General features: G+C 38.4%; 1 protein-coding gene across 3 annotated transcripts; it reads right to left on the reverse strand.

Moving 5' to 3' along the window:
* Positions 1–417: 417 nt before the first annotated feature.
* On the reverse strand, positions 418–24,386 carry LOC145999557 (endochitinase-like). Of its 3 annotated transcripts, none has more exons than XM_083136563.1 (10): positions 24,256–24,386; positions 23,360–23,452; positions 19,724–19,899; positions 12,768–12,948; positions 10,106–10,328; positions 8,698–8,824; positions 7,602–7,763; positions 4,646–4,724; positions 2,964–3,154; positions 418–651 (listed from the first exon to the last, which is right to left on the reverse strand). In XM_083136563.1, exons 2-10 carry the CDS (start codon positions 23,430–23,432, stop codon positions 646–648), a joined length of 1,218 nt encoding a protein of 405 aa, XP_082992689.1. In that variant the 5' UTR covers positions 23,433–23,452; positions 24,256–24,386; the 3' UTR covers positions 418–645. The 3 variants fall into 3 exon arrangements, with proteins under 3 accessions (XP_082992689.1, XP_082992688.1, XP_082992690.1); XM_083136562.1 differs by having other exon boundaries at positions 418–658; XM_083136564.1 differs by lacking the exon at positions 2,964–3,154.

Raw genomic sequence — 24,386 nt, forward strand, 5'->3', positions numbered from 1 at the left:
AAAACTATTTCCTGAAATTTATATTTCATTTTTTGTACAAGAATACATGTTTCAGGTACCGTCTGTGGGACCATTTACTAGAAGACTAAATAGGAAATATTTAGTTAAAATAAGCAATGGTTTCTATTAAAAATAGTTGACAATTGTTATTTTTTATTTATTCGGTTTTCTTATGTGGCTTCAGTTTAGGAATAGACAAAACATCCAGAAATTAGTCTGAAACAACCCCACCATTTAATATAAATAGACAAAGCCTTCCATAAAATAATACAAGGAACACAAGATCTTAACATTTTTAAAAATATACTTGTAACTTGGAGGACAAACACATTCGGTCTCCAGTATCAATGCACAACGGCTCACCTTCATTTGTTTCAATGGGAAAATAAATACTTGAAATTGTTATTGTTTGTGAGCGACAGTTTATTTCTGCAATGAGATTTAGTACATGCACACTATCAGATACTAAAAGTATTATTAATAATATTCTCTTACGTTTGTACATTTTGTAGTAAGATAAAAACAGTATCTCTGTGATTGTGAATAATTTAATTGTGTAACATTAAGTAATTTATCTTGATCCTCCTTTCTGCTTGTTTCCATAAAATCCTTAGTACCAGTTCCATCTAGCTTTCATTTCCACATTTATTTCTGCAATCTAAGAAAAATCAAAATTATTAGAATTTACATTAAGCTAAGATGCACATGATTAGCGGAATTATGACATTCGGAATTTGTTTATAAACTGAAAAAAGTTATTTTTCTCCAACAGCTGACGATGTAACTATATGTCGCCGTTTGAGAACTACATGGAATTGTATATTTCTCAATAGATTTAACCAATGGGTATATCAAGTATGGTTAATGAAGTTTCATCTCTGTGAGGTAAGTAGAGATAAGTTCTGTCGTCCCAATGTAAATTGTCTGATAGTTAGGTTGTTTTTAATAGTAGCAATGGAGTGCCCAAGTGCTCCCTAACTAACTAACCCTCTAGCCTTCTTAAATCCGAAGGTTTATGGCTGCAGCAACACTAGCCTTCTATTTGTCCCTATACTTGGCAAGATCAATCCAATTTTTTCGATCCTTACCGATTTCCTTTATGTCCATCTCAACGTTATACCTCCATCTTCGTCTTGGCCTTCCTACAAGTCTCTCTCCCAACAAGAAGCCTGTAAACTCTTCTTTCCTCTCCCTTTCGTTCCACATGGCCTGCCTACCTAAGTTGTCTTAATTTAATTATTCTAATAATATCTGGACACGAATACAAATTATGCAGTTCCTAATTATGTAACCTTCTCCATTCACCTGTTTTCTCATCCTTTTAGGATACTTCAAATGTATGAAGGGATGGCAAAATATAGGAGAGACTGTTCAAAACAAGAAGGCATGCCTCTGTCCAATCATATGTTTTCATAAATTTCTATATAAGCCACTCTCCACTGGTCACTTTATTTGTCCCATGTGAAGTATGGTATTGGAAAAATTTCCAGTGGGTGGGGATTCCAATAACTACTTTCGAAGTATAGGCTATGTAACACCAGACCTTGATGGGAAACTTCTTCGTGGAGAAGAAAAGAAAAGTAACAGATAAAAATAGATTGATTGTGTTCCATTTTACTTTTGTATTTGAACTTGATTTTCTGTTCCAAATAGAAATCTATAATTTATTTGGGGCTGCAGACGAGACGGTAAACAATAACTATAGAGAAGTTGATCGTAGTGATATGAGGAGACCATCTCAAGTGCCAGGCATTACTCTTTGGCATACTTTTAATTATAACTCACAGCACTATTGAGATAAGAAACAGATTTAATCTTGGGAAGGCATGATATGGCGTTTTTTGTCATTGACTGAAATTCGTTGGTTGAAGCAGGTATCGATCGTAGCTCTGATCTTTTACTTGAGTGCCGATTGCCAACGATAGATCTGTCCTTTGAGTCGTGTACTCAATTATCACAGTATACATCCTTAATCGCGCCTATTGATTTATAACAGTATTAAAATTGAAAAATTGAGTAGAACATAACCCATAGGTACTTGCAATGGAAATTCGTCTCTACCCTCGAGGTACTAGTCAGGACAAATGGCATCAATGGAATTTGATATCAGCCACAAAAAAACAATGCGAATAGCAAAAGTTTGGATTGATTGGATTGATTTCGTGTTTTAAGTCCACTTTATGCACAGTAAGGCTACTCGGGACTGGACCTACAGGGAAACGAACCCGGGACCCCTTGATTACAAGGTGGCGACGCTACCACTGCGCCATCGGGGAGGCAGAATAGCAAAAGTTTCTGAGTTCAATCTGCATATCAAAGGTCGGTAAACTGATTTATGGAAATGAAAGGGTTGAGAATTAAGCAAGTGTCTCTATAAAACTACACCTCCTAGTGGAAGACGTCAACATATGTATACAGGGGTAGAAAAATACAAGGCACCCGGTCGTTTTTTCCTAGTTCGGTTACGGAAATTCCCATCTTTTTTTAATGACAAGTACAGTATGTGTTTTTTAATGCTTGTGTGTTTTCTGCATCACGTGTATCATTAAATCGGAATATTAAACATGCCATTGTACATTTTTACACTGTTGGTAGCCGAATTTTAAAATCTGCAAGGATATGACAGAATTGGCCATGTAGTAGAATGTATTGCATAAATATTCACTCGACCAGTTGAGTCTTCTTGAAGGCCACTTCAGTGCAAGAAGTAATTACTCTTAATCGAATCTTGTATTAATTAATAAATTAAATGTAAGCACATTTCAAAATGTGTAGCTTTATCTTAGTTGGATTTATGGCTTTCTTATCCTGACTTTGCAACAAACAAACAGATAGAAACAAATGCTGGCTCCTGAGAAAAAGGGGATGGCGCCTGAATTATTTTTAATCTTGTCTGCCTCTCTCTCTCTCTCTCTCTCTCTCTCTCTCTGTGTGTGTGTGTATGAAAGTCCGTTTCAACTTACCGTTCCGGGCACCGTATAATTGGCCAGTGCGTCGTGAATGACTTTAAGCATAGCATCTTCTTCCCCGCAGTTCCCGAGGAAGTCATCCTCATTGACCGTCCACACCATCGCCCCAGCGAACCCGTTCTCCTTGATGAAGTCCATCTTATAGCCCAGGCTCTCCGGGTCTTCGTATCCTATCCACTGCTTTCCTGGAAGAGCAATCAATCATGGTAAGCAAAAAGTAGACTATGTGGAAAATTTCTTGCAAGACGAACAAAGGCTATCGAAAACCCAAATCTCGAATCATATTTTCTTTCAAATCTCAAATCGTGATTCCTTCTCTGAATATCAAATCGTGGATCCTTTTCGGAATTTAGGATCGTGATTCCCTTCCCCAAATTTAGAACTGCATAATTTGTATTCATGTTCGGAGTTTATTAGAATAACTAAATGAAGAAGACTTGGGCGGGCAGGCCATGTGGCACGAATGGGAGAGGAAAGAAGCGTTTACAGGATTCTTGTTGGGAAAACACCGGTAGGAAGGCCAAGACGAAGATGGAGGGATAACGTTGAGATGGACATAAAGGAAATCGATAAGAATGAAAAAGATTGGATTGATCTTGTCCAGGATAGGAACAGATGGAAGGCTTCTGTTGCTGCAGCATAAACTTTCGGGTTGAACAAGGCTAGGGAGTTAGTTAGATTCCCTTCCCCAAACCTGAATGGTCTTGGAATCTCAGCATGCATTCCTTTCTCGAGTTTCCAATAACGGATTTGTTTCCCGAATGTAGAATCCTGGACTCCTTCCCTGAATAGTCACCGACTCCCGGCGAACATTCTTTCCTTGAATCGGTAGAATACACTTCCCAATTACTGAATGCTAGTTTGCTTGCATGTATCTCGAATCGTAAATTCCTTTCCCTAGTCTTGAATTCTAGATTCATTACACGAAACATCTCTAGTGGAAACGGTAAGACGTGTGAAGTTAGTCACGATATATCGATATTCGATTCTAGAAATCAATCGAAGGAAAGAGAAATATACAATCCAATATTTCGCAAAGGCTCTGTCCGAAAGATACAAAGTACAAACTTGAAGTATGGTCTTGGCGGAAGTGACGTTACCTAGTACAGTTCGAAAGCGCCAAGAACAGAAGCACGCAAGTGCATAGCTCGCAGTGCAGATGGTTGGTGACTAGGTCACGTGGTTTCCGCACTCGTTGTTCATTTGTTTATAATCACGGCGGTAGAAAGCCAGCGACACAGGTAGATATACGTTATGGGCCAGCGAGTTCTTGGTTATAGTTCTTCTAATGTGTGGAAATGTATGTGTACGAACGTTTGAAAATGCTATGTGATTTCTACGGTGAAAAACAAGTGTTTAAAACGCGAGGAAAACAACGAGTACTCAGTTTTATCTACTGATCGTATTTGGCGCTGCAGTCGAAGTGCAATTCGAAAGACTTTCACTTCCAGTCCACGACTTGAAGACCGCACTCCAAGACCATACTCGGAGGATGCTCGCTTCAAGTACGGTCTTGCACCTTTCGGACACGGCCTAAGTATGTGAAACGTACAGTGGTCATATCCGGCCATAGATTCCGTGTATTTGGTTAGGTACCTATTTATCTTTTCTAGCACCCTTTTCTCTTCTGACGTCCAAGAAATTCAGAGGTTGCGAATTCACCTCTTGATTTTTACCTTTGTAAGCGTAAGGCACTAGTCCATAGCTGTCCCATTCTCTGGTCCAACCATCCTCGGTTGCAAGTGTCGTGCAGATCTGGAAGAAAACCAAAATAAATGTTAAAAGTGGATAATGCATGGCATGCGAGAAATTCACCTTGGATACTTTCGAGATGGTAGCCTTTATTATGAGGCTAATAGTCCTAGGTCCTTTGCAGAGATTAAATTACAGACAAAGACCTGAATTGAATGCCTTGGATGTAGTTTCAAAATTATTTGTGTCTACTTTACTCTTCCTTTATCAAGTTATTAAGTTTGTCTCCTTATTAATTAGTTTCCATCCTGTTCATATGATGATACGAGGGTCACTATTTATATTTTGAGCCTAACAATGAAAAAACAGGAATTTGGCTATGAAAACTGCTTTATTGTTTTTCGAAGTATTCTCCTTTATGGTCAATACACCTTTGCATTCGTTCGAACCATTTGTCAAACCAGTTTTTCCAATCTTCTTGAGACACCTCCATAATATGGTTTTTGAACGCATCAACGGCGTCTTCCGCCGACGAAAATCGTTGTCCACGCAATTTAATGTTGACATTCGGGAACAAGAAGAAGTCATTGGGTGCCAAATCAGGACTGTACGGCGGATGACCCATCAATTCGATTTTTTGACTGTTCATAAAGTCGGTTGTTAGACGAGATGTGTGACAGCTGGCATTGTCTTGATGAAGAATGATCTGACGGCATTTGTTTATTTTCCATATTTGACCGAAGACCTCTGGCAAACAAATTGTTGTGTACCATTCAGAGTTGACCGTTCTAAGTTCCTCTAAAGGCACGGTTGCCACATGACCAGTTTTCCCGAAAAAACAGGCGACCATTTGTTTCGATGTGCTTGGAGCGCGAACAACTTTTGTTGGATTGGGTTCATCTTGAAACACCCATACGGTCGACTGCTGTTTACGTTCCGGCTCATATGCATATATCCATGATTCGTCACCTGTTACAATCTTATATACGTCTTTTGAAGCACCACGATTGTATTTATTGAGCATTTGTTTGCACCAATTGACGCGACCGTCTTTTTGAGATTTTGTCAAATTGTGTGGGATCCAACGAGAACATACCTTTCTTACAGCTAAATGATCATGTAATATTTTATATATGCTGGTGGAACTAATGCCTATGGTTGCCTCAATCTCACAGTATGTCACATGACGATCTTGCAGTATTAGGTTTTGCACAGCATCAATGTTTTCTTGAACAACAACTGATTTTGGACGACCTTCACGAATCTCGTTGGTGAGCGAATGGCGGCCAGGATTAAATTAGTTATACCAGCGTTTCACAGTGGCAAAGGATGGGGCTTCATCGCCAAATGTGGAAGTAAGTTGATCGATGCACTCTTGTCTTGATAATCCACGTCGAAAATCGTAAAAAATCATCGCACGAAAATGTTCACGAGTTAATTCCATTTTATTGTTGTCGCGCAATCTCCAAGGCAACATAAACAACACAAATTAAGCTATTGACAAAACATTTGAAGTACGTTATGGTCAATAATGCCAGACGATTCCGTGCAAACGTCAAATCGCGCCTAACTTCAATCAGTGTTGCCAAGGCTCAAAATATAAATAGTGACCCTCGTATCCAGTAAATAGAACGAACACAGTAGCCACATTGCTGAGAACCTCTGATTTTGTGTGGAATCTCTAAAATTGTCCACTATTTTTTATACACACAAACACCACATCAAGCCTTCTTAATTGTCACTGTATGCGAATTGTACACCTTTATTTTATTTCTGTAAAATTGTTGGAGAGTGTTGACAAAGAAAAGACACCGATTTCTGGGTTATGGATTTCTATGGAATCCACGAACAATACATGAAGACTGCCTCATATATTAAAAAGGATGGAAGAATGAATGGTAATTCTGCAGGACGATCTTTACGCAATATTATATGTCAAATATTAGCAGCATTAATGAATAATGACTGGTAAAATATACTGAAAGCCTAATAGGTGAGTACCAGAATGGATTTAAAAGAAATAGACCACTTAAGACAGTATATGATATTCATCATACGACAGTTATTGAAAAGTGTTATGAATTTTAAGATTGAAGTCCATATCCTTTTCATAAATTTTAGACAAGCATTTGGTAATGTAAAGCGAGATAAGAACATACTATGCAAATGACAAACTTTCAATATTATAACTACTACACAAAAAACAGAAATAAAAATATGTCTCTAGTAACATATTTATCTGGAACATGGACTCTTAGCGACAGGAAGATGAGAATCGACTCAGAATTTTTGAGAGTCTGATTGTCAGAAAAATATACGGACTAGAATAATATATAAATAGAGTCTGGATAATAAGAAATAACATGTAATTTTAAAAAAATCAATAAATGGAGCTGATATTGTGTGACATATTGAAGCCCTAATATTAACGTGGCTGAAACGTGTACCAAGAATGCCCTGTACACGACTAACAAAGAAAATAAAGAGTTATGAACGAGACCAAGAAGAAAGTCAAAGTTTCTATGGATAGACAACGTGTATGAAGACCTGAGACGGCTAAATGTAAGAAATTGGAAAGGACTTGCGTGTAACAAGAATACTTGGAATTACTTTTTTGATAAGGTTAAAACTCATAAAACGCTGTAACGCTATTGGAAGAAGATAAACAATGCTTACGAACAATTACATTAAGACAGTTGAACTGACAAATTTTAATTAAAATAATGTTATTTTTTAAAAGAAAATATCTGTTTTTAATACAGACATAGCTGATGACATTTACCTTATTAAAACATTGTTCTAATGCTTCTTCCTCTTCGTATTTTTGTTGATAAATTTTTATAAAACCAAGTTAAACATGCACGTTTATTCTTGTCCTTTAATTCTCTTACGTCATTGGTAGCAGACGTTCAAAAAGTTAAGCAAATATAGCAACTTTACCTCTTCGTAAGACTGTTCCCCAGGATCTTCCTGTGTAACCGGTGCTCCTATTCCATGTTGATCTGCATCTTGTAAAGTGAAGACGTGCCCATATATGGGGATACCAACCATTAACTTATCTCGTGGGCAACCCATCTCTACCCACAGAGCCATTCCACGTTCCTGAAAATTTTTAAAAGCAGTTTATTACATTCACAGAGGACAGAGACCAACCCATTCACAACACAGATAACTTCTAAATTGTTGTGAACATCAGTGTTAATTGTTGCAGAAAACGTATGAGCACGGCTTATAACTAGAGTTGACGAGCTATATCTTTGCAGGTGCCTCGGCTACTCCGCGGAGAGTGTGAGAGAGATACGTTTATGTAGTTGCCACCTACTCGCCCTTTGGATGGTCGACAGCAAGGACAGAACGCAAGGATAATGACGCGCAGCCGGTAGCTCCTCCCCCTTGCTACTGCGCAGCCGTGCTTGGGCAGGGTTCACCCGCAAAGATACAGCTCGTCAACTCTAGTCACTGTATTTTATTAAATTGTAAAGGATGAAATTTACCGAGGCCACCATAAGGTCCGAAGTTTCCTTCTGTCTTGGATTTTGTATTAGGACTTGCATGAAGCGAGTCTTTCTTCGGTGAACGAGACTTTAATCAACCAGGGACAAAGCCCAACGGGTCATTGAGATCCGTAAAGTGGGACACAGTTTTTGCTTGGATTTTACAATTGAAAATCGCCAAATACGCTCCGCTCCGTCAAGATTGCAAAAGCACTTTTAACGCAATTTCGGCAAAATTTAAAAGACCAAAAAGGAGAATATTACTGTGTGAATATCGACTACTAAATTTGAGAGACCTAATTTTACCTACAACATTATACTCCTTTATAATAAATTGTTTCTCAGCTATTCCCATCAGCCGTTGATATTCGTGAAAAGATTAAAGCTCTATTATTTTGATTGAAAACCCATTGCCCTATTAAAGTAGCAGAAAAATAAAGAGGAAAAGTAGTGGAATCGTTGTCTGGTGGTTAAGGCAGCTGATCCAAGTGCCGAAGTTCGAGTAAAGGTCTACGTTTTATTTCGCCTGCTTGTATACTCACCACAGTGTATTCAGCTAACGTTTCGTTGTCTAGGTTTGGTCTAGGATGCAATGGACTAGGAACATCTGCGTATCCATTCCATGGCTGCCTTAGATCATAAGTGAAGCAGTAGACAGCGTCCACAATGCTGAAATTTAGGGGAAAAAGGAAATCTGAGTTAACTGAAACTGAAGACATAATGCAATCTACATAATAAATTTGGAGAGACAAGGAAATAAATATCGCTCTGGAAGACATGAATTTCCTGAAAGTTTATTATCATATCAAGATGAGACTAGCAGCTTTGGAAATAGTGAATGTTGTGTTTAGCGTATTTAACCTTATAACACAACCCGTAAATATGGGAGTTCATTAAAATAGTAACTGTAGATGAAAATATATTTTCAAGCTTTTCCCGTATTTCTTATTTTATTATACGTTAGACATAGATCTGAAAAACATCCATATAATTTAGCCAATCCTTTAAAAGATCATTTGACCAGGTTAAACTTTATGAATAACTTTTGTTATGTTATTGAGTATGACTATGTTTTATGCATATTTAGCTAATTTGACGATTCATTGAGGATTGCTGAACGGGAAAATGTAAGCACCAAAACGACTTTGTATATAGGCTAATAGGTATTAGGTGTTAATATATTCGGATGAAAATTATGTTATCTCAGAAATGAAATGAGGAAAATATTATTTTGGAAGTATGGAAAGTTGCAGAGATAGAGAATGTGTGTGTGAGAGAAATTGGATATTTGAAATAATGTGATAACGGTATGACATTACATGAATATTGAGTATTTCAGTATAATCACGTAACTTATCTAAGATGAATTTCTGTGTAAATAACCTGGGAATTTATGCTCTCTCACCTTCGACATTAATGCTACTCCTTTCTGGATACAGAAGTCGATGAACTTTCTGGAAACTTTCCATTAATGTGACAATTTTTGTACAATTCTGCAACAATCATATCATTTTGAAAGTCTTACGTTCCCACAGTAACCATTTTTACACTTTAACATCGACACATTATTCTCAACAGTGAGAGCAATTGTGATTATTTAAAAACCGATATGGTGTTATAGCTCTTTTCAGTTCTTATGGCGAGCACTCTAGAAGCTGGCAAGGGAAGTGGGGAGCGAGTAAGCGACCAATCCAGTTCGATAAGAAACGCAGCAGCATGTAGAACGTGATGCACGTAGTACTTCCTCCAGCCACGTTGTCACTCTCGGCGGTACCGCTGTTGTCTGGTTGATCTGCTGTGTATTCCCCGCTCCATACTTCCCTTGTCAGCATGAGGGTCGCCCGCCGTAAGAGTAGACAAGAGCTATAATAACAATTGCATGAAAAGCCTGAAAACGCGAATGGGAATTATTTATTGTAGTTAGTAACTATAAAAAACGGAACACCTCACCTGCAGGCTAATTCTACATAGAACCCCATCTCCACCAGCGTCCTGTTTACAGGGACAACCAGTGATATTTCCAATTCAGGGTTAACTTCATCCATGGCATCTCTCAGCTCAACAAGGAAGAAGATGAAGTTCTCCTTGTCCTCAGGTCTTCCACCTGTCATGTCGTCTCCTGGATATTCCCAGTCCAAATCCACGCCGTCGAAGTCGTACTGTTGCAAGATATCTGCAGCGAGAGGAAACTGCCTTGTAAACCTGTTGGATATGCTCCAATATAATTGCAGAGTTCAGATACGTATGTTAATTGACGTTTGAAGCCACGAATGATATAACGAGTGTGATGTCAAAGATGTCCACTGACAAGGGGTTTCGGTTTGGAGTAACCTGAAATATTTGGTAAAAGAGAAAAGGATAAAGATCGTAAAATAATGTGTGATAATGATAGAGAAATGAGAAGATAACGCTACCTGGAGAGGGATCATTGTAATGGCGTTGATGGTGTAATCAATGTGTACTCTTATTAGTGTAAACATTGATCTAGTGCAATGCATTTTCGAAGTTTTTGTGACTAGTTTATTTCTTGACAATTGCATCCTGACTCTTTTCATACGAGTCTGTTTGGATATTCGGCGCTTTGCACTTTATAAAGGTTTATAATTACCTATGAATTGCTTAAAAAAGTAACACCACAATACTCGACGCTGAATACGCATGGACTGGCACAACGAGTTTTCGACGAAGATCACGCCAAGGATTATATATTTATATATATATATATATATATATATATATATATATACACACACACACACACACACACACAGTAGCAGCTTCTGCCTATTCGCACATTCGCACGTGCACACCCAAATAAATCTGTAATGCAAAACTATGATTATTATACTTATTTATTGAACTGTATCTCCTTCGAAACATCAAGTGTTCCCACGCCGCTTCACCAAGAGAGATGGTGGAGAAGCATGCGATCAGCCCCGAGCCACGCTTTTGGCTTGAACGCAATGTTAGTTTCGCTCCATATGACGCTGTCGAAGCAGTCGCGTAGAGGACGCTGATTGGGTATTTTGGCTTGAGCGCCGTGTGAGGAAGGCTGTGAACGCAGCGATCTGTGTGCGAACAAATGTAGTGTTGCAAGCCCATTCCATTGGAGATCGTGTGACAGTCGAGCCAACCCATACATCATTGCAAATTGAGGGATTTGTTTTAGAAAAGGGAAATTTCGATGGCATATTGTCCCTCCGATTATGTCCCGTGCATGATGGGAGAAGGTAAGGAGGGCAACTGAAAGCGAGACGGGTGTTTTAAACATGCCTGGCATTGCCTTTGTTTAGTCCATCTTGGTAAAAATAAACGGTCTCTGTGGCGCAGTAGCCGAATTATCAACCCACGCGGAGGGAGCGTAGATCAATCAGCCAGCTGTTTTGCATTGTGTGTTTCTGTTACTGAGTTGCAAAATTGTTTAGCGCTGTCAAAAGCTCGTACCTGTTTCACTGCAAACTGTTTGATTTCATGATGAATAGGGAAACTGTACATATCAAAAGCAGAGACTTAATATTTAACGATGTTGAATTGTTGGAGGGACGTTAGCTACAAAGCCTGTAGCAACTGCAGCAATATATAGATACGGCGGAAGGGAAGGAAAAATTCTGAAGTACGAAGCAGGGCAGTGTGAACTGAGTGAGTACTGTAATTTTCTTTAAGATTTTATTCTCTTGATTTCGCTTGATTTGCTTGGTTCGATCAGTCTGTCATTAGAAATAACCAACAGCTAGATATATTCCAATTGATTTCCTCCATGTGGTAGTTACATCGGCTTCTTTGGTGTACGCCAATGTTATTATTTCTCCTTGTTCATTAATATCAGCGGAGAGGAGGAGTAAGTTTTTATGAAATATTTTGCAAATCGACAGTAGTATTGATATTGTAGATCGGTATTTCTGTGTATTGAGTGATTTTGTCAGATTATCGAATGCTGAATTAGATATTGCACAATAACATCGCTCTTCTCGTGATTGGCTGGATAATTTCCGAAATATTTGAAATTTGTAAAAAATGCGTTTTAAAAAAAATCATGAAATGTAACTCTATCATAGCCTCATTTTCAGTGAAAGTTGATCAAAACTTGGGTTACCAATATATTAAGCATCAATATGTGCTCAAAAACGGGTGCGAGTATTTGACAGGGGTGTTACAACATTCATTTGGACGCGAGACTAAAGTGCACACCCATAGAGCCAGACCACGAGCCGCCACTGTGTGTATGTATATATATATATATATACATACACATACATATACATATATTTGGTGTATCATGAGTTGCTGTATGGTATCTGTTTTAGATACAATCGAAAATACTCATATGTGTTAAATAGGCACAAATTGACAGAGTTTGAACGTAATATTACAAATGTGTGTTTGTGATAACGTGTAAAAATTGGAAGATGTGTTGCGATGTGTTGCGATCTTAAATATCTATGATATTTCATGTACGTAAATATAGAGTTAGTTTACACAGGCCTTGTTATGAGACGATATTGTTCCTGTTTCGGCCCTGAATATATTGCTTTTCATTTGCTTACATTTAACTTTTTGGTCCATGTAAATCGATTGTACTTCTATATAGTTTATATGAAATGACGCTACTTACTGATTACGCTCGCGATGTAGATATTCCTACGCTCTTTCAAGAGCATCATGTCAGAGAATTTGACAGCGTCCTCGAAATACCATCCCCCAACAGAGAGGGTTGTCTTGAGGCCCGGCGCCTGGTTCTTCAAAGATGTAAAGTTCCTGAATCCTCCTGGGTGGCCATCTTGGTCCAAATCATACTAAACGCAAAGGTATCGAAGGTTGAATTTTGTCTTTGAAATGAAGCATTCACATCACATCGTCCTAGTGATACATATAGCATACATGCACTTTATATTTAGGGGCTTGGAATGCTAATAGCTTCTTGATTTCAAAGTTTAATTTACATTTACATCACGCGTTTAGTGTTGCATTCTTGTCCTCTTTCTATGTACTAATCTCCATCTTTTCTGGCATATATTATAAGAATATATTGAACATAAAATTCATAATAGTAACATTACACCAGAGGCGTCTCCTGAACGCATGCTGCGCATGCGTCAATTGTGGAAAAAAGGACAGCTTGCTCTGCGACGACATTCATGAGCATTTCTACATTCTAATTTCTTCATATAGGAGAAGTATTTATTTTACACGAGAGCGCTCAACTATGCATGCGTCAATTATGGGAAAAGAATTATTACTTTCTTTCACTTCAGATCCAAGAAATGTAATATAAGCTTAGTTGAGCGCTCTCGTGTAAAAGAAATACTTCTCCTATATGAAGTAATTAAAATGTAGAAATGCTCATTAATGTCGTCGCGGAGCAAGCTGTCCTTTTTCCCACAATTGATGCATGCGCAGCATGCACCGCATGCGTTCACGAGACGCTTCTGCATTACACAATAGAGTACTGCATGAGACCATCTTCGCTCGCTCGTACTCTTTCGAATCTCCCATGCTCGAGCGTACACAATGGAATATCATTTTAATGTGACAATTAAGCGTAGACACATAGATGTAAAATACTCACCTTGGTAGTCTCAGCCCACAATCATGTATTTAATTTTCATTTGTTACTGTGTGTTTGTAAGATATACTGAAATACATTTTAACATGGAGATCATGGCTATATTCACTTAAGTTTCAATATCACTACGTCTTTCATCTCATGATCCATATTTGACAACCCACTACCACAGACAAATCACGGTTACACCAGCGGCGTATACTCTGGGTCACCTAGGTAATCGGAGATGACCCGGCTATAATTTTTTAAAAAAAGTTGTTTTTTTCTCTTCGCAATAATCTTATGAACCAATCTTTGATTCACATATTTCTTTGCTTCCAGCGCGCAAATGTTTTCAACCGTTTGCCGCGGAATGTCCGTGAGGGTTTTTCTCCAGCTGGTGGAATCTGGTGACGTCAGGGTGAGATTCCACCAGCTCCCTTTAAATCTCTTGACGGGAGGGAGGGGAAGGAAACACTGCTTCTCAGGCGCGGTGATTCCGTGGCAAGGGTAACCTCCTTGTGGAGAGAGTCCATCGGTCGCACTCTCCAACCCAGAGCCTTTGCCGTTCCGTCGGCTGGCACCCTCTTCTGTCATCTGCCATTCTTCCCCGATGGCCTTTGTATCGTAGGAGCTGTGTTGTTTACGACAGGGAAATTTGTCAGGAAACAGAATTCTGGGTTCACAAATTACGTACTGAAAAGGAAAGTAGAGAAAATAGTACATATGAAAATGCGCGAGAAACAGGGAAATCTGAACAACATTTGCGAACCAATTCTTTGTTAATTCTCATTTTACATTTGCTTTTGTCTTCCTGATCTCTATTATTTCAACAGATATTGTCAAAGGAAAAAAACTTTAATATTGAAGATGAAGGTAATTAAATAAATTAAAATTTGAACTAGAAATTCAAGAAATTACACCGACATTCGTTGCGGAGTGTTAGCACAGCTCCCTTCGACGCCAGAGCTCCAGGGTTCGAATACCGCTCTGGGCATGGGTGTTCTTTGTAAATGTCCCTTCATCAATGTCATATCATCATCACTCGTAGTGATTAGCCAAAAGTAGCAGAAAAGCGACGTCAAATAACAATTTAATCAATCGATTAATGAAGTAATTAAACTATTTATATGCTTACTTTTTTTTCATTTTCGTATTTTAAAATGCGTGATTACTTTCTTTGTAGCCTTCAAAACCACTGAGAGTACTTCTTTCACAGAAATGAATAATTTTTAAAAGGGAAAGCTATCAGAAATAAATTATATATATACGTACACATATATATTAGGTAATTTAAGTTGCTTTTCCTCCCTCTTTAGATTAATAATGATCATAACGATAAAAGATGTTTGAATGTAAAATATATAAACAAAAAGCGCAATGATTGAAACTTATAGAACCTCGCGCATCCCAGGGAATATAAAGCTGGGAAAGGGATTTTTTCAGCATCTATAGAGAATTTAATTCTGTGTCAAGCAGGAAGGAACGAACCACAATAGAAGATTGGCGCAGGGAATTGAGTGCGTGTTGTAGCGATTCGAGAATTTAATATTTGTTTAGCTATTAGTGGTAGTGCTGCGTTTACTGAAGTTAAAGGCAGTGGATATAATACAATATTTGCGTGTGAAAATATTTGGAACGGGATCTTTTCCGGAGAAATTGGAAATAGTTAATGTAGGTAGGCCAGTAACATCCGTGTATAAAAACAAAAATCGGGAATGCACGAGTAACTGGGTACTGGGGTAACTTGAATTTTACACTTCAATTAATATTGAGGGTTTTTATTTCACTACCGCATTTCTTTCATATTCTTTGTTACAGTTTTTTTATATAGATATATTATTTTTTCTTGTTTTATTATTTGAAATTCTAAACGTAGATTAACTGCAAGTGAAATCACAACAATTATTCGACAGTGGTCGCAACAATAAGGTAAAATTTTTAACACATGTATTCATAAATCCTGTATCAGCGGCGTGCATTCTGGGTATGCAAGGTACGCACTGCGTACCCACAACACAATAAGAAAATAATAAATATTTTATTCGCCTTCCTTGAACATAAAAATTCGACAATTATCGTTCCGAACTTCCACTGAAGAAATTCAGATTTCCACGCGAACACGCTACTGACTGCCTTGTGTCGTCTGCACCATCTGCCTTCCTGGATGCAGTCCCGAACGATCCCGAAGTGCCTTCGGCGACCCACCCGATCCCATACCTGATCCGCGTTTCTGCAGATTTCCAAGAGCAAACGCAGCCGCTTCTCTTGAGTACCCTAGAATTTCGGAAGGCAACCCCATTGGCTCAGATCAGCCCCGACCATATGTTTTGGTCTGCCCGCGCTCGCCTCATCCTGCGTTTCCCTGTTCAAAGCACAGGTCTGGGAAGCCAAGGTACCAAGGATTTTGGCAGCGTTTGCAGTGTTGGCAGTAGTCAACATATATTTCTTTCTGGAATGTTTAGCTTACTCACATTTAGCAGTCACGCGTAGGTATTTATTTAGATCACTGTGCTCGATTGCAATAAAAAAAATGATTGCTAAGAGGAGGGCAAGGATATTTTGTGGTAGAATATACGGGTAAACTATCAGATATAAAATATTTATGTGAGGTTAAAATTACACTAGCAAGGTTGTTATTGCGTTAGGGAGCCGAGGATAGCAGAATGGACTGACCGACTGAGGATTGAGTTTTGCGCGTGAACCCCTTTTTGGAGTTGTTACTGTCTCAGGGGGAAATTAGGTGAACAATTTGCAACTTTCACACAAAACTCAGAGTATGAAAGTATCTGTTTATCCCATTCCAGAGATCAACATTTTATTTAAGTTCATTTGCATTTCAGCCTATAAGTTGATGAGGATGGGTGTTGAGTTGACCCGACAATATGAATGAATAGAAAAACAAAAAAACATAAGTAAACACAATGCTACTATGGGATTCGATAATGAGCCCCCCTCCAAGACATTTAAAAATGTGGTGTATATGGATGGTATATTGTGCCCAACATTTCTTTTTTAGCTTTTGAACTGTGCTGGGATCAATACCATTGTATGGAGACGCATTTTTCTCGTGAGCTTGATTATCTTTTTTCTACAAAATATTTCATCGACTGGCAACTCCGAGCCATTCATCCACAAGGTCGCGCTGTTTTCGGGGCGGCATACACTTGTTTGTTACCGTGGGCTGTGGTGTGAAATTTGCAGCAACTGTTTCGTTCATATTATTTGCTTGTTTGTCGGTTTAGTGAATGGGGAGGGGGAGAGGATTCGGGCGTTATTGATGACAATTCTGAAGATGGGATTATCGGCATACTAATAATAAAAGTGCAAACAATCCGAAATGGTAGGTGTGTGAGTTCCTGATTTGCAGGACTTGTTTCAAGCAGGAGTTATGAATGATGGTAAGCAGTATGTTACGCATTTTCAGAAAAAAAAATAGAACTATACAGTTAACTGGCAGTGGAAAAAGCGGAAACTTTATTATTGGCCTTGTTCGTTGGTTTCCTCTGAGAAAGATGTGTCAAATAGTAGAGGATACGGTGGATACTGACATTTATCAAATTTATCACATGCTATACGAAAGCACGAAAAATCATTATGACAGTTCGTTCGCGTTCAATGTTCATTGCACTGCATGAAGGAATTAATCGAAGTCAATTGTTGGACTGTACGTAGCTACATCAGAATATATTTGCGAATATAAAAATAAAAGATCATACATATATCTTACCTCGTTACATTTGGATCTCTCTGGTAGCGTTTAAGATTATCAGAGATTCCTAAGTTTCCTCGTTAATGCTTCAATAATTGACATCCTATTTTAAACTAGCTTCAATTAGTTTCCGTGTGCACAAAGCAAGCTTTAAATAACTTCTGCTCCCCTTAATCTTCAGGACATGTTCCTCGTAAAAAAAATAATTAAAATATGGTATGATTCTTTATTCTCAAGCAACAACTTTTGTGCGGGATGAATGAAGGTCTTACAAAAGGGTGCGAGGAGTGATAAATGCTGCTGTGCCGTTCCAAAAAGTGATTCCTGTTATTTAAAAATTATGCAAGGATGATAAATTTTCGATTACATAATTTTGGAAAAAGTAATTTTCTGTATAGCACGATGGACTGGGGGGGTCTGACTCCCCTAACCCCTCCCTTCAGTGGGCCCATGTTGCGTACCCTGGTCTAAATGTCACCGCACGCCACTGTCCTGTATGGATGTTGAGGTAAATTTGCAGAGAGACTTCAGGAGTGGGTGGATGAATCAAGTGTCGGAGATTACCCACTAGTTAAAACCAGCATACGCCACTGGGTTACACGTGTGCTACTGCGCTTCGAGTGTATACCGCTAGTTTTGCCTGTTCGAGCGTTATTCGCTCGAGCGAAGATCTTAATTACGTAACGCTATCTAGCGTCGTTTGTTTGAACTATTTGACGCTCAAGCGAAATTCTCTTTCTGCAGCACTCTATTATACACACATATTTGTTTACCAACTATTTTTTTTTTATGATGGATGTAATCGCTTTACGACGCCAGAGGTGCCGGGTTCGAATTCAGGATGAGCATGCGTGTTCTTTGTGAATTTCCCTTCATCAATTTCATCATTTCATCCTCATCCTCGTGATTAGTAAAAGAAGTGGCAGAAATTCAACACTAAATAACGAAAAATATATATGCATTGAAGTTGCACACCTTACAGAGGACTATAAATTTTGCTACATGTATAATGCTGTGAGGCAACCACCAGTTTAGTATTTCTTTTTCAAAATTCAAAAATTTTGTATTTTATATATATATATTTTCTTGGGTTTATATTAAATATTAATCTATTCCTATTCTCCTGGGGTATTTGGGTTATAGTTAGGGATTAATTGAGGTCCAGTACTACCAGTGTATCCTCATATACGGTCCATGACAGATTACGGGCAGCTAGATGTGGAATTTTAACATGTAGTGTAACAAAATACTCAAGAGGGCAGCACCTCGCGTGACTGTCCAAAAAGGACTCTTGATGGACACCCCCTCTGCCGGTCAGTCCAAGAACCACCCCAGGAGGGAGAAGGGGGAAGTTTTTTATGTTTTTTTTCTCTCTCTTCGAGGAGAGAAGCTACAAAAAGACAAGAAAGAAATAGTATGGCGGAGTAGATGGACATAGTAAAACAGCCTGTAGAGAGTGTGCGAGTGTGCATTCTGCAAATAGTGCGGATAAGAATTTTTCTTCATGTGTGAAATTGAACTAAAGAGCAGAAAAGGAGTGGAGTATTAAGTGCGGAAGAAAGAAGTCGCCGAAGGAAAGTGTGTCAAAGAAGAGGACTGGACTAGCTTAGAAGGAATATGCAGGTGAGAGTGCAGTGAATAAGGGCCCCAACGGAAGGCGCCGGGACTTAGTTAGTGTGTGTGCATGGGATAAGTAAAACAAAATAGTGTAGGCCTCTAATAACTAAGACGGAACTGTAAATACAACAAGAAGCAAAAGTATATAACCTATAATGTTCACAATCATTTAATCATCTTTTTTTTTTAACAACGCAGAAATAATAAATTCAAAATTTGTATAAATATTATTGTACTGGTTCTTTTGTTATGAAGAAATTATAGTGCTCACGGCGGCGAGGTGGGGAAAGGGTTAACACCTACGTAAACTTTCATAAGAGTCTCATGCCGTCTCTTTCGCCCCTCCCCGTTGTTGTGCGTCACAAATGCGATCTTTGGAATGAACTTTGTCAATTTTTTTATTCAGTCTTCTCCCACCAGTAATCACATCTACATTAGACTTCTAGAAGCCTCGAATCAATGAATACGATTTTACCCAGAAACATCCTTGCCGATCACCGTGGCAGAATGGAGCGCTACCACGCCAGGCGTCCCGGGTTCGAATCCCGACCTGGGCATGGGTTTTCCTTGTGAATGGCCATTCGTCATATCTTCAGTCATCCTCATCTTCGCTATTAGTTAAAACTGGCAGACAAGCTAAGTAAATAAACAAAATCAATCAGAATCGTCCGTGACTGTACACGAACTGTAAACTCACCTCAGGGTTGTACACGAGGACCTCCCATGTGTCGCCGTCCACACCCACGTATGAATATATGAGGTAGTTGCAGAGGTCAGTGGGGATGTTCTCTATGGTGTAGGAGTTATTCAGTGCTGGCCAGGCTTCGAAGTAGCAGGATCTACGAGCTGGCATCTCACGAACATCTCCAGATTCTGAACGTAAGGAGAAATTAAAAACGATAAAGCATCAGCCATGGAATTTAATAAGTCCGATATTTTCGTATTCAGTTAACCATTTAAATCGAAATTTTCTTAAAATGTCCTTATCGTTACGAATGAAGTTTACTTTCTTGAGAAACAGGTTCAGAATGTATGTAATAAATTTTCTACACTCATTGGTTCTCCTATCAAAATAACCGAGGGAGAAGATGCAGTGAATCCCCAGTCCACTGAGGAAAAACCATCCCTGGTTGCTTTTTTTCCCTTTCTAGAAATGATTACACACCCTTCATTTAAGAACATAATATTCACTATTTTAACACATATACTTCTATTAGGATTTTGAGCAGCTTCACTTTCAAGTAAGCTCCAGTCAATATTACGCGTACAATATCTTTGAATGGTAGTGACCATGAATCTTCATTAGCATGCGATATCAGTTTTTTATATTATTCGTTGGTTAGTGGCTGACTTCAGTATCGGAGCGGTTAGCATACCGAGCTACAACGCCAGGGGTGTTGCATGGATGTTCTTTGCGAGTGTTCCTTCATCAATGGCGTCATATCATCACTCGTTCTCATCTTTCTTCGCGATTATCCAAAAGTGTGCAGAAAAGCGAAGTTAAATAATTCGAGACGGGAAATTCACCTGAACTCTCCCCCTTCCGTTAAACTAATAACAACTTGGATACGTATATTTTCTGCGTTCTAATTTTGTTTGAACCAGCATTTGTCACCACATTTCTACTACAATTTTAAATATTATTTTTCCATATACGTATATATACAAATAATATTGCTTTAAATATGAGAAGAAAACTTTTCAGAAAATTAGATATTCTTACCCGTGCAAAAATCAGTTAAAAACATTACAAATCACAACAATAAAAACCTCAAACGGCTATCACGTTTCGAGGATATAACACCTCTGTTGTCAGAATAAAAGAGAGGAGGGGGGAAAAGCAAGCAAAAATGGAACCTCAACGGTTGAAAGAGTAGTTCTTGTTATTTTGATATACAGGGTGAGCATAAAGTCTTTCCCTGATTATGATTTTTTTACGTTGCGCCTCAGTTACAGGAATTTCAACCATGGGTAGTATTTCAACACGATGGTGCACCACCACACTGGGAGTTAACTGTTCGCCAGTTCTTGCATGACACCTTCCAAGACAGATGGATCGGTAGAGACGGTCCCATATCATGGCCACTGCGTTCGCCGGACATAATCCCTCTTGACTTTTTTTATGGGGTTACGTTAAGGACACAGTGTTTAGTTCACCAGTTCCTGATATGCAAACTCTTCAGACACGAATACGGGATGCTATAGAGACGGTGACGGAAGAGATGTTGGCAAAGACATGGAGAGAAATTGAGTATCGCCTAGACGTTCTAAGGGCAACAAAGGGAGCACATGGCAAAGTGTACTGATTACAAAACATTATGAGTTAAGCTACAATTTCCAACAAACCGCATATCTGTATCTAGCATAGATCTTTAGCAATAGAAGTTTGTAATCAGAGAAATACTTTATGCTCACCCTGTATATTTGTGTGTGCGAAAGAATGGTTCAAAGTAGTAGATTCATAATAGAGCATTCAAGGACTTATTTAGGGAAAGGGTCCAGGGGTGTCCGGGCCCCACCGGAAAGATTTCCTAAGTACAAAAATCAAATAATGAAAATAATGAAATAATAAAATAACTGAAATTAAATATTGAAAACATACTTGTTGCTTAATCGAGGGTTATTTACTTTCTCCAAACTTATTGGAAGGCAAGGATTATATTGTGATCATACGACTTTGAATGACAGTGCCAAAGAAGATTTATGCAAGATTTATTACTTATAATAGCATGCATAAAATATTATCAGGAACTTTACGTCAACTCGGTCTAACATCCTTTTTTTGATATTCAATAAATATTTAATTATTTATCTATTGATGAGGTATAATGAGTGAAGTTAGAGAAGAGGCTCGTTTAATGCTCTCTTTACACTGTTCATTAACCTGTCGTCTCCGTCGACTGCCTCTAAGGCTCTGTCCGAAAGGTGCAAAGTACATACTTGAAGTGTGGTTTTGGCGGAAGTGACGTCACCTAGTACAGTTCGAAAGCGCTAAGAACAGAAGCACGCAAGTACGCAGCTCTCAGCACAGATGCTTGGTGACTAGGTCACGTGATATCCACACTCGTTGCTCATTTGTTTTGAATCGCGGAAATAGAAAGCCAGCAACACGGGTTAAATATGCGTTATGGGTCAGCAAGTTATTGGTTAAAGTTCTTCTAATGTGTGGAAATGTATGTGTACGCACATTTGAAAATGCTAAGTGATTTCTATGGTTATAAAAAAGTGTTTAAAACGCGAGGGAAACAACGTGTCGTCAGTTCTATCTACTGATCGTATTTGGCGCTGTAGTCGAAGTGCAATTCGAAAGACTTTCACTTCCAGTCCACGACTTGAAGACCGCACTCCAAGACCATACTCGGAGGATGCTCGCTTCAAGTACGGTCATGCACCTTTCGGACACGGCCTATGTTATCCCAGGAGTGCACTGCATTTCCTATTGCCTCCGTGCTGAGATTATACGGAGGTGACGAAAATACACCTCGTCGATAGAGGACTGGAGGAGTAATGACCGCTAGTCCGGCAGGAGTATAAAACATGAGGTCCGGAAGGAAGGCTCTCAGTTAACTCAGCAATTGAAGACTAAAATTGTAAACGCTGTAAGTGCCACAATAATTCATACATCGTTTTCCACGTTAAACTGTGAAATGTGCCATGCTTTATAATGTGGTAAACGTGAAATGTGACTGGTAGCCCTCTAAGTAGTTCAAAGGGCGTGTAAAGAGGTCACTAGTGTACACTTTCATACTTGCTGATGTGCGGAACAATTCGATTTCCCAACACTTTCGCTTTTGACACTTACAATGTTTACCACTTTTAGTCCTCAATTCATTCGATACACTTGACGCGGGATAACTAGGAGCGTTGGTCAGAGTCAAAGTACGGACTGGGACAAGCTATGGACACGACAGGTTAATGGACAGTGTAAAGAGAGCATTAAACGAGCCTCTTCTCTAATTTCACTCATTATACCTCATCACTATATAACATTTATTTCCTTTCAAAGGCAGTTTTTTTTTTTACAAATTTTGCCGACCTTAACTATACGTAAGCTAGATAATGAATATGCGTTCCGGTGTAACACTATCCTTGTACTATCTTTTTACCTATTCATGTAATAAAAATATAATATTGATTAATTTGAATATTTTAATACTATTTGAATTAATTTAATATAATTATAAGGATTTAAAATTAGACATTATCATTATTATTATTATTTTGAGACACTTTGTTCGGACCATCCCCGAAATATATTTCTAGATGCCTGAGCATTATATAGTTAACATAAATATAAGAAAACTTAAGAACATACAGAAATACGATAGCATACCTTCGGAATTGGTAGTTTGTGCAACGGTCAGTCCCCATACTACGTACGTGATTAAAAGGAGTAGAATCTTCATGATGCGACTTGTCTTGTCACCTGAAAAACAATACAGCATCTAAATTCGAGCTTTTCTATTGCCTCTTGGCGAATGCATGATGAAATATTGCTCTTCTGTGGTGCAGAACTCTCATAATGGCGTGTATTACGTTGTAACCTCTAAGACTGGACACAGTAGAAACTTTATTTGGCTCACATGGAATGAAAATATCTAGGGTGGTTCAAAACTGTATGAAGCACTAGTTTATAAAGTAGGCAGTGATGTGCGTCTACGCGTAAACAACGATAGTCTACATTCTACACCTAGACTATTTTATACACGTAGATTAGGTAATCTATGTAAACAACATGGCGAAAGGTGATAACTTAACAAAAGGCGCCGTGGAATTAAAAGTAAATTATACTGCGTATCAGTTGCTGATATGTGAAGAGAACTTTTCATACTCTTTCTTCCAAATTCGAACAATTTCTCACCTAGGAAGAAACCTAATACAGGAAATATTCTAGTGTTTTAATGGAAAAATACCATATTTGCCTCACGACTGCCATCTGTTGTTGTTTTTTGCATACTATTTATCTTCTTCCATAGTTGATAATAGAAGAGAAGAGAAATTTTGCTGTAAATAGGATTCTTTTAATTTCGTTAGGAACCAATATAGTTGAAAATGTCACTTTCCTTTCATCAAAGCCTTGAAAATTAATTTTAATGCACTTTAGATTGTCTACGTAGTCTATGTAAACTACAACCCAATGTAATCTACGCGTAGATTACGTGTAGACAACGCATGTAGACGTAAACTTATAGTGTACGGCACATCACTGAAAGTAGGCTAAAAACTTACCTTGTTAACTGGAAAACCTTCCGAACACTGATTTTCTATTTATGATGCATTATCACGTTGTGTCAGTTTCCTATAATTGTTAATGTACGGTTTATCTCCAGACAAGTAGTGTGCTATCTAGACGGTGGAAC

The sequence above is a fragment of the Lepisma saccharinum genome, chromosome 15 (genome assembly GCF_977018435.1).
Source record: "Lepisma saccharinum chromosome 15, izLepSacc3.1, whole genome shotgun sequence".
NCBI classification, from domain to species: Eukaryota; Metazoa; Arthropoda; class Insecta; order Zygentoma; family Lepismatidae; genus Lepisma; species Lepisma saccharinum.

What these genes read in the sequence shown, in the direction of transcription:
- LOC145999557 (XM_083136562.1), bottom strand. Translation starts at nt 23,432, where the DNA reads ATGAAGATTCTACTCCTTTTAATCACGTACGTAGTATGGGGACTGACC. An exon ending in CTACATCGCGAGCGTAATCA is followed by an intron (nt 10,329 to 12,767) that starts GTAAGTAGCGTC and finishes CTCTCGCTGCAG; the next exon opens with ATATCTTGCAACAGTACGAC. An exon ending in CGTTAGCTGAATACACTGTG is followed by an intron (nt 7,764 to 8,697) that starts GTGAGTATACAA and finishes AAAAATTTTCAG; the next exon opens with GAACGTGGAATGGCTCTGTG.